The sequence below is a fragment of the Condylura cristata genome, unplaced genomic scaffold, assembly GCF_000260355.1.
Source record: "Condylura cristata isolate star-nosed mole 26May11 unplaced genomic scaffold, ConCri1.0 scaffold00014, whole genome shotgun sequence".
Taxonomy (NCBI): Eukaryota; Metazoa; Chordata; class Mammalia; order Eulipotyphla; family Talpidae; genus Condylura; species Condylura cristata.
In genome coordinates, this window is record NW_004567115.1 from 50092250 (window position 1) to 50103868 (window position 11619).

The 11619-nt window shown below is 45.5% G+C and overlaps 1 protein-coding gene across 1 annotated transcript in view; it reads left to right on the forward strand.

The window, feature by feature from the left end:
- TENM3 (teneurin transmembrane protein 3) overlaps positions 1 to 11619 on the forward strand; it is a 554583-nt gene that overhangs the window by 399052 nt on the left and 143912 nt on the right. Inside the window, exon 5 of the mRNA XM_012724797.1 lies at positions 8332 to 8570. Within this exon, the coding sequence (XP_012580251.1) occupies positions 8332 to 8570 (239 nt within the window). The remainder of the gene's footprint in view (positions 1 to 8331; positions 8571 to 11619) is intronic.

The window sequence follows — 11619 nt, forward strand, 5'->3', positions numbered from 1 at the left end:
ATAATATTGGACAATAGGGAAGGAAAATAATGCACAGTAATTTAATTGTTGACAGTTGTTTGGGTTTGTTTTTTTTTTTTTCTTAAGATGAATTCTGGGCAAACTCCCATTGTTTGGCATCATTCAGTAACTAAAACTACTTGAACTTGGTAGTTATTTTAGCCTTCATATATTTCTAGGTAAGTTTAATCTACACGTGCGGATTCATTTGCTTTAGATCTGAAAATGTCATTTTGGAGAAGTTGTTTGATGTTGAGGAAATCTTGTGAGACCTTTAATAAGCCTCTTAAACCCAGAAAGTTATATTTTGCCTGAAGGAAAAGGAACCGATACCTTAAAATTTCCTGAGCTCTTAAGTTCAGAACTTTGGATTCTGAACAGGTTCTAACTTTAGCCGAATAATAGCCAGTCTTTCTCCCCGTTGGTGTGTCACCTTTGAAATCAGAGCATCTAATTTGAAAGAAACAATCTATAGCCTCAGTAAAATTTTTATTGATTTGCCTAGAAATATAAGGTGAATTCAGAGCCTCAAGATATTTTATTAACAGTTCTCATGTAGTCTGATGTAAATTACTCTCATTCCACAAAGAATTTAAGAAGTAGAAGAAAGAGCCAACATTGCGGGTGCAGTGTTGACTTCCCCCCCCCCCATCAGGTATAATAAGAAATACACGATAGAAATATTTTTCCCAAGTATCTGTATGTCACAGATGCCGTGTATGGCATACTCTGCATGCCTTCCGGACAGAGAATGAACTCATTTTCTTCCCGATCATTTGCTTGGTTTGTTCATTTCTAAAAAGGTTTGTGGACACTGTAGAAAACATTGAAGGAAAAAAACTCCCTTCTGTGAAGATTACCCATTATGAAGTTAGTAGAATTAAAATTTCATTCAGTCATTGAAGACTTTCTGTTTGACCTGTGTTTTCTATGCCAGGGCCCCATTGGTGAAATGATGCAAAGCCACTTTGAATAATGCTAGAACCTATTTTCCAGAATGCTTTTGATTTTGGTCCTTGAAACATCTACTTATGAACTACGACTATTTGTCGTGATATTAGACAAATAGTATGACGATATTAATCTTCTGGACAAAAGGTTGGCATTAACCTATTTTGTTTCCTGGGGACTTTTGCAAGCTTACAATTGAGTTATAAAATCTATTTAATTTGGGGCATGATGTTAGGGTCTTTTGGATCTATCAGTATAGTAATACCGTGTTTGCTAGAAAGAAAGTCACACTTAAATGTGTCCCCTACTGGACTGTTTTGCCACAAGGTGGTGAGAGTAAATTCTGTGCTTATTACTTTAATACACAAAATCAATCAAAAGTGAAAAATTACTAAGGGACAGAACACACTTGTTAGGATACGAGTCAAAAGGCAAAACAAATGATTAAAAAAACACAAGTAACCTGAGGTAAGAGGGGTGCAAACCGGGACAGGACACGAGGAGGAGCCGGACTTACGCAGTGTGTTGAAGACCAGTGCTCCCTGTGAGCTTCCAGAGGGGTGGACATGGAAGTGTGCTTTTGGCTCCTCTCTGCCTCTGCCAAGTATTTTTTTAAAAGATGAAGTTGGTACAGAAGTCAGAAGAACCCATCCATTTCCACCAACAACAGGAGGAACAAGAAAAAAACGTCCTTAAAGGAACGAATACAAGAAGCCCCGCCGGTCGGTCGCGTCCCGGGTGAGGGCAGCGGCCAGCGGCCAGCGGGCTGGGCCAGTACTTGGAAATTGCCTCGAAGTTCCCCAGTTAGAGACGAAAGCAGAGTCACTAACAGAGACCAGAAGGCAGGAATGGGGGCAGCAGAAAGATGAGGCGCTTCGGTCTTTGTCCCTACTAATTTTAAATTTGTGACATGACCCCTCGAAAAGGGACATCACAGGCCCCGTTAGAAAGACCAGCTAGAACAGAGGGCGGAAGCGGCCATGAAAAGGTTGGTGTGAAGGCGGATCAACAAAGAAACAGAGCTTTCAGCGTGCGGGAGAAAAGGGCCGCCATTAATTGGACTTCATCTGGCGTAATCCTTCCCACTTAGGGTTTCGGGGCTCCGTGGCAGCGCAGTTAATGATGCGAGGCAGCCCCGCGGGCCCGTCTTGTTGTTCAATAGCATCCCCTCAAGATTCCAGAGCCACAAAGCGACTGTTAGTGCTCGCTGACCTTCCGCACCGCTGTCTTTGGGGCTTTGAAATGGATTTTCCTCATCTCAGTCTCTGATAGTCTCTCTTCAAGTGCGCCTCGAGTTCATCACCAGCGTGGAAACGGGGGCGCAAATAGCCCGGGAACTGGAGGCAGGCGTCACGCAGGGCGCCATTAGGCACATCAGAACCCGGCAGCCGGCCGGGGGCGCGCGGCCTTGAGGGGCGCTGCGGCCGCCGCTGCTTTGTTGCAGATGCTGTGCCAGGCCCCCTTTTTTTTTTCATTCCCAAATACGGCCTGAGAAGTAGAGACAATTTCTGCCTTTCTTCTGCCAACCTCATGGGGATGCCAGGTCAAAGCAGGGGTTTGGGATAGTAATCTTTGCAGAAATTTGGATGGGGAGAACCACATTCCCCAGGCTGCTGCACCCGGCGGCCTGCGTGGGGCCAGGGCGGAGCAGGGAGAATTTGGGGGTAGACTGACACGTTGAAACTCCCTGAGTAGCTTTCACGGGGTAGAGGTTCCGGTTCGTTTATGTTTGTTGGTTGAGTGTCCTCGGTGTTAAAGACCCAAAGCATTGCTAGGTCCTGAAACAAGGAAAAGCCACGGTTTAAGGAAAGTCAGTGATTCCCAACACACACTTGTCAGGTCAGAATGGAGTTTTTTAGTACTATTCTTTTATTTAACTTTTTGCCAAGAGCTGGGGTGTGGGCCAGAGGTGCGGTGGGGTGAGAGGACGCACCAGAGACAATGGAAGCAGAACAGGCGGATCTGCTGAAATCCACTGCTGAGGGAGCAGCCGGAGGGGAGAGGTCTGCTGTGCCCTGGGGGTCAGCGCCTTGGCAGGGGTCGAACTCAGACCATAGCCATAGCGCTGACAGTGGTGAGGCTTAACCCCTAGGCCACCCGGGAGGCCCTAGGACTGAATGTTTTACAAACCTCCATGGAAAAGACATTGCTGCCTTTGGAAAGAAGGGCACTGTCTGGATGTAAAAATGGGCAGATTCCTACCACTTCGGAAGCCAGACATTCTCTATAGAGAATATGTTGGCATAGGTCTTTTCTCCTATTCTACTTACTGTCTGAAGTTTTTATAGCTGTATTTAATAGCTCTGACTTGAGGCCTAATTTTACCTAAAGGAATCGCCCTCAGGCAAATGACACCATTTGGTTAGGAGGGGTGTCAGAATACATCTACTTACATAATCTTCATGGAAAAATGTTTCTGTACCTCTGTGCAGGAAAGCCAGCAGAACTTATTCAGGACCCTTTATTTTTTAAATACAATGCACTGGTATTTAAATTAAATATAATGCATTTATGTAATACAATGCATGTATTTAAATTAAATACAATGCATACATTTAATACAGTGTGTTAAATACAGTGCACTGGTATGTGGCATCTTTTTCAGTGTTTTTAGGATGTTTCTGTTTTCACATCTGTCTGCAGGGTGCTGGTGATGCCCTCTGGACAGAGTGGACATGTACAGAGAAGCAGGGAAATAGATTAAAGGCAGTGGCCTAAATACAGTTAAATTCTGTTTCATCTTGCAGCAGCAAACATAAATGTAGCTATTAAGTAGATTAAAAGTTGTTCAAGATAAAGAGGGGTTCAGCTGCACTCACACGGGGGCCGGGTGTGTTGTTGATTATCACGTCACTGTTTCGACAGTATCTCAAAGTGGCAGTTTGCTCTAAGAGAAGGAAGAATTTCATCGTAGTTCAAGCCTAGTTCTTGAAAGACGTCATTGCCAGGATCACCAAAGCAGATGGACCTTGTATGTCGAGCTGAGATTTTGGAAACCGAAACAGAGCTATCCAGCTTGAGGATGGCGCATGGCCGTGTCTAGCTCCCTGTACTGTCTGGCACATGGTAGAGATAACGCTGGAACTATATCTGTAGAATCCCACGGGCTCAGGTTCAAATCCCACTTCCCATTGCAAACTGCCCCAGACCACATTAAGCTATCTGCCATTTCCAAAGGATGCTTTCCAGTGGGCCCCTAGAATTTCTAACTTTTGTTTACTTTTATCTTACTGCTCAGCCAAGGAACATAATTTTCCTGACACCCCCTTTCTCCATGAGCACAAAGACCACCACTTACTTTATTTCACAGTATTTCTTGAGCAGCTACTATGTGCACAGCTCTTTGCCAGGAGCTTTCTAAATCCTGAAAACAGAGGTGCGTAGGTCTTCAGGGAATGTACATTCCCCTGGGAGAAGGCAAGTAATAGATTTGCATAGCGGATAGATGTCCAAAACTTTGGACGTTAGATAAACAACCCTACTTTCAAATATTGCCATCATTATTTTATTTGAAGCCTTAATCCTGCAGATTTTACTCAGAGAATTTGAGCTGCACTCCCTCTGCCTCTATCCCCTTAAATGATATTATAAACCCATCTGGTGCTTGAGTCTTCTTCCCCAAGACACTGAGTGTTCGTGCTTTCTGTCCTTTGCTTACGAACTGACGTGCCGCAGACGCAGCCTCCGTATCTGCACGGCCCTTCACGTCCAGCTACACACGCTGCTGTCCTCACTACTCCGGCAACGATAGAAGAAACTCAGCCTGCCGAGACTGAGCTGCTCAGAGGGCCTCTCTGCACCTGCTTCTCCCACCCACTCCACGCATCACCGTTCTCTGGGCGACCGCGTTACCTTCCGCAGGTCTCTCTTGAGATTTGTGGTCAGGGCTCCCCCTCACTCAGTTGCCCACCCTAATGCACTGGGCCTCTTGTGCAGAGAAGCCCAGGTGCAGTTCTGGCTTGGTCCCCTGCTTCTTGCCTCTAACCCTTAATAAGACAAAGTTTTCTATCTAAAGGGAACCATTTTCTACCAACTTAAGTTCTGTGTCTTGCAACACTGGGTTATCGCCCAAACTCTGTTATTACTTGCCCCGCAGTTTCCTCATGGTACCAGAGACTGATGCTCAGGCGTCTGTCTGGCGACACCCCCGAGCGGCTGCCAGTGCTGTTTTGGTGTGCAGAGTGCCCTCTGCTAGTTGTGAGCACCTAGCTTGGCAGGGAAATCGCAGCCACAGCCTCAGACTTTTGGAATCTTGCCACCTCCCCAGGACGCTGCCTGCAAAGCAGACCGCAGGCTTGTTGCACGGGACCCTGTGAATCCCAGCTTCTCATGGGCTCCCCTCTGTGTTCTTCCTGCTCCCAGCAGGAAGACATTTTCCCAGAGGGAAAGCCCTTTTTTTGCTCCAGCTGTATTTCTCCCATACGTTATGGTTCTACTCCAGTCCACACCATTTCACCCAGGAGACTGGGCTTTAGGAGAGTAGCAAGAGATTCAGACTAGCTCTACTTCTCATCTGGGCTCCTCTCTCCAGGCAGCAGAGCAGTAAAAGCAGCTGCCGGGGCTGAGAGGTGAGGCTGAGCAAAACAAAGGGGAAACAGGAGGGAAAAGCCCACTGGAAGGAGTGTCTTACCCAAAGAGCACAAATATTATTTGAAAGGAAGTCTGTGCTGCTGTGTTCATTGCAGCACCGTTTACAGCAGTCAGGGGACGCGACCGCGAACATGAATGTCCCAGAACACAAGGCTGTGTCAAGCTGTGGTCTACACACACACACACACACACACACACTGGAATACTCAGAGGCTGGGCTCCTCCTTGGTGTGCCACCATCTAGTCCTATGGAACTTCTTTATAAAGTAAATGGAAAAGTTTACAGCCAGCATCAAATAGCAGGGAACCGCCAACATCCACTTCGCAATCTGTGCATTCATTTGTATACATCGCTTTATGCGGTAGTATATTTGAATTAGGAGTTAAAGTCTTTGATGACAATGTTTGGGTCTTTTGGAATAAAATTCTGATAAGAGAATGGGGGAGGGGATTTTTTTTCACTGAGCAATTACCACACAAGATACTAATGTAACCACTTCTTGTATCTTACTTCATTTAATCCTCATAAAAAGACTATGTAATCGATACAGTTTCTGTTCCCATTTTACAGATGATAAAACTGAGACACAGAAAATTTGAGTAACTTAATACACATCAGCCAGCTAATTTTAGGCAAAGTCTGGTTTTGAACCCAGACAGCCTGGTTCCAGAGCCCACATTCTTCACAACCAAGCTGAACACGACTGAGGCAGTAGGTGCTAAAAATGCCGCTCCGCATGTGCTATTTGATGCTGGCTGTAAACTTTTCCATTTGCTTCATAAAGAAGTTCCGGAGGGCCAAGGGGATTGCAACTGAGATGGAAAAATGCACAAAAATATGTAAAAATAAACTAATATAAATTTTTTTAAATGCAAAAAAAGAAGAGGTTCCGGGGGGAGGGGGGCAGGAACCCACAATGCACTTGCTAGTTGGATTTAGAGTAGTCACTTACCCTTTGCATCTGTTCTAATTTTGTAGTCGGCAAGGCATTTTTGGATACAATAACTGGTTTACCACCCTGGGAGATGAGTAAATCATCAGCTCCTCTCTACAGATGGGGGAGGGGAAGCTGGTCACACAGTGGAGGCTCCCCGGGTCATGCTAATAGGAAATGATAGCTCAGAACCTTCAACCCAAGCCTTCTGGATTCTATCAGAATTCTTCACTTACTTGCTTGTTGGCTTTAATATTCAAACGGGTAGGTCTGTTAGAACAGGGGAAGGGATGTCAAGATGCTTGCACCAACCAAGCAGGCAGAAAGGGCTACCCCGGAAGGGAAAGGCTGTTAGAAGGGACGCCCACCTGGTCCCAGATGGGCAGTCTGGGCAGGTTGCTGCTTCTGCTGCTTTGCCAAGGGTCAGTGACCAGAAGAGGTTGGTGAAGAGAATCAATCTCCTGCGCAGTCACTGGCGGGCAGGGGGCTGCTGCCTCCGTCCAGAATTCGTTCCCTCTCTGGCTGCTAGACTGGACTTTCTGCACATATTGCTCACCCAGTAGCGTTACTGGAAATGGACTCTGTAACTCCGTACGGACAGATGCCCGCGGAGTGTGTGCATGCAGGAGTAGACACGTGAGCTTTTGCATGAAACCCCCAGCTGTGTGCCATCTCTGGTCCTTCCGCATCAGGCTGTTCTGTCCCATGTGGGAGTTGCTGGCGAGTTGACTTCCTGAAAATGAGGCACGCTCAGCCTTCGATTTCATTGGCCATGTCGTCAGGGAATACAGCACCAGTGTTAGGACACAGGACAAACAGGCTCCAGATCATCTGTGACTCCAATATGTAACCCAGGGAAAATGGTGTTCTGATTTTTTTAATGTGGGGACTTTAACTGTTCACAGGCATCTTAAAATTGGTCCTTTCCTAAAGAATTCCTCATCTTATCATAGGAGGCTTACTTTCTGCTAAACATTTTCTCCTGTAAGCTTTTGTTGCAACAACATGGGTATAGAACATCTTGTGGGTTTCAGTGTGCAGTCTTAGAAGTCAGCATCTGTGTGGACAACCCGATGGTTGTCCAAATTGTTAAATAGAGAACAGGCGACTTCAGAAGCTCTGGGCATTCGCTGCTGTGACTCCGTTGCTAAGGACACCAGTCCGCGTGTGATCCACACCCAGTTTCGTTGACCCCGTCATTTACTCAGACTTCGTTTTGGAAAGTGTCCTGTCACCCTCCCTCCCCCGTAGCAGATGTCCCTTTCTGGTTATGTCTGCATTCCTTCAGCACTGACCAGCTGCCTGGGCACCAGCAGGAGGGAACCACTGGCAGGCTGGGATGCCGAGGTTCCGGGGACATCTAGAAAGTCAGCCTGATGCCCGTCATCGGTTGATCGTGCATAGCTGTGTTTCGCGGCACATACTCAAATGCACACACGGTCTACATGACAACACGTGGAACTTCAGAGGAACCGTCTTCTTAAGCGAAATGGGAAGATGATGTTCTTAAGACTTAACATCCATACAAGGGTGTTCCAGAAGGGCTCTCTCCAGAGCTGCTATGGCTGAAATAACGTCCTGTGTCTCTAGATAGCCACTTGCAGGGACGGCCGTCCTCTGTGCTCATACTATGCTCTACATTCCAGAAGTCAGCCTCTTTCTTCAGTCATTTATCTGAGTTCGGTGCTTCCTTTTTTTGGCTAAAATCTTTTCTTAGTATTTTGGAACCATCTGAGATAAATGGCTGAAGAGACACATGAGCCCTTCTGCCGGGCTGGCTGCATCTCTGCCACTGGACCTGCAAGGACAGGGGCTGTCTGTACCTGGCGTCTTTAACAGTTCTCTCTCTCCGCAGGCATTTCCTATTCAAAACAGGAACAGGGACGACGCCGCTGTTCAGTACTGCAACCCCAGGGTACACCATGGCATCTGGCTCTGTCTACTCGCCGCCCACTCGGCCACTGCCTAGAAACACCCTATCGAGAAGCGCTTTTAAATTCAAGAAATCTTCCAAGTACTGTAGCTGGAAATGCACCGCACTGTGTGCCGTAGGGGTATCGGTGCTCCTGGCAATTCTGCTCTCCTATTTTATAGGTAAGAACCAATGTTTCGATTTATTTTGCCTATAAATCCGAACGGTAGATTGGTTTTATTTCTTTACCCGGTCAGTGGTGAGGTTACGTTGGGTGCTGCCGACCTTGGTGACGCAGGGTCCCGGGGCATTTTCAGAAATGTGCAGCCTCTTGAGACAGAAAAGCCGCATTTGTATCACGAGTGCTCGCTCCGACGACGGGTAGTTTGACGTAGCCCTGGTGCGACCTGGATCGCTCTGTGAGGTTCCACTTGCACAGTCCTCTGGTGGGAAGGGTCCCGGCGGGCTCTCCGCGCGGCATCTCAGCTACGGTGACGTCAGCGTCTCTCAGCTAACTCAGCTGTCTAAATGCAAAACGCATCACTCAGGACCATCATCTTGCACTCAGGAACACTCTCCAGAGAACGGTGCAGTCATAAAACGACCAGTGGATTCTACACTCAGTCAGATAGGGAGGATTTTTCATCTTTTCTGATGTAGTATTGATCAAGTTTTCATTTAATAGTAACCCAATGATGGTAGCTGCTAATAGAAGTTGTAAATATTCCTCTATTTAACTATTTCACAACACCGAGGAGCATTCAGGCTATTGGAAATTGCGTTTTAAAATGTCAGAAATGACCACATCCCATTCTGATCTGCTTCTAAGGGGTGGGGGGGAGGGGGGGAGGTCCGGCACATGGAAATGCTAATGGCGTCCAGTGAGATAAATCACAGCCTGTGTGGTTTCTCCACCACGAACAGCAGCCGGTGATGCGTTCTCAAGTTTACAAAGCCATCCGTGGTGCCCCGTGAAATTCTACAGCTGAATATGAGTAATACGGAGCTGTGGCTGAAATCCTGGGATGCTTTCGCAGGGAACCAGTTTCTATCATTAGCAACAATCCCCCTGGGTTATAAATGGTGGACTTGGAAAGTGAAATAGCCATATGGAGTTACAGCCTTTAGGAGAAAAATAGAATTTTACAGCACGAAGGAACTCGAGGGATAATTGAGTCAGGGAGAGCAACTCAGCAGCATGTCCCAATGATTACTTCCGATTCTTTGACCATGGCAATGGCGGACATCACTAATGAATCGGCACCCTTTCCCCCAACCTGCTTCCAGGCTCGTTATCCCATCACAGCACTTCACACAGCGCCTGGTACAGCCACTGTCCATCAGGGATGAAAGCAGGAGGAAACCTTTGTGTCATTTTTCAACCTAAGTTAACTCCCTCTTTGTAAAAATGGTCAAGCCAGGTACCCAAAGGGTTGGCACTTGGCTGAGATCACACACTAATGAAACTCAGCCGTGCAGACTGCTAACACCCAAGGTAAGTCAGGAGCAGCACAGGCGAAATCCATATTCAGAGACAGATTTCCAGTTTCCAGCAGGAAAATAGCCAGCTATTAAAAGAAGCTCTCCTAGTTAGTTGCATAAATTATTTGTATCTGTTGGCAACGTGTTGCTAAAGAATTTTAAATGGTTCTGAAATACACTTTCGTAAGTGGGTTGTAATAAATTAAGCATATTTATTTTAGGGATTTTTTTCCCCGCTGGGGTACATCCCAAACAGATAGTAAACACTGTAAAGGGCTGGAATTCACCCTCTGTGCCCATACCGACGGGCATCCTTTCTGATCATCTCTCATGTTAAATACAGTATTAGCTCTGATACCTTCTATTTTCATTTGTGTTATGTCACACGAGCAGGAAAAACAGCAAGTCAGTGTGAGATTAGATCACTGTTGTTTTCCAGACTTCTGCTCTTTTCAAGAATTCTTTAGTGAATATCGTTACCAGAATTCTAAGGAAGAGCTCGGAAGGTCCCATTTTTTTCAGATTGCCTGTTTTTATTGTTAAATAAATAGCTAGCATTGTGCTCTATCTCTACAGTACCATCACATAAGCTTCTCCCTTTGATTTCATTTCTCCCCACATGGAAATGTGCAGGTCCAGTGGTTAATGCACACACGTCCTCTTGTCATTTCAGCAGCTATTTCTTGAACATTTGTTCTGAGTAGTTATCGTGCTAGAGACCGAAGCAATACATTCCAAGGGTTACCTGGCAAAAATTACCTGTATCATCAGAGAATTAGCTCCTGCTTTTATTGTTGTAATCAAGCATCAATAGACTTAGAATTTTCAATGGTTTTCCTCACACTCAAATGGCTCATACACTAGCCTAGGGGCTTTTTAAAAATCTGGTAAAGATTTTATTTATTCATCAGCATGAGGAATCTTTTTTAAACAAAGATTCTGCTTTTCTCTTGAGAAAAGGAGTAAGATAGCACTCTCAGGGAAGCTGTCCTATCGCATTCCAGCAGAGAAGGAGAAAAGGGACTCCCCCAGCCTGTCCAGCTAGATCCATGTGATAAACCCCTGAACCACGGGAGGACGAGGTCATGGTCAGCCTGACTGTCCGTGGAAAACGGACAGCCTCGGGAAGTAAGTCAAAGGGAAAAGCTTGAGGAATTATCTCAATCCTAGAATTTTCTTTCTTGCCTCCAGTAGAATAACGAGCGATTTTAAAGAGGTAGCATGAACATGTCTCTCCTCTAAAATTAAATTCACCCCAGGATCATCAAGGTGAAAAACTTAGCAAAGGAGGGAGGGAAGGGAACCGTTTGGGTTTTGTTTTTTCCTATTCTGATCAGAATCGCACAATAAAGAAAGATCTGAAAGAAAGTGAAAATTAGTATTTATTCCCAGAGTTAATACTGTTATCTTTCTAGATATTTTCCTTGCATGTATGCAGGTAGAATCAAATATTTTTAAATGCACTTTTTTGCCAGGCTGTCCTGCTTATCATTCAGGAAACATTATAGGTCTATAATTTTATTTAGTGGCTTTTTTTTTTTTTTTTAGAGAATGGATTTTTAGCTCTGAATTGTTTGGATGTCAACAAGAAATTATAGGTAACATATTGAAGGAGCGGGGTGTTAATGCCACACAAAATGATGAAATTATTTTTGCTTAGAATAGTTAAGTTTGTTCTTACAGTTGCTGGTAGATGGCAGTTATACCGGCAGGCCTGGTGGAGGCCTGGAAATGTCTCTCTCTTTTTTT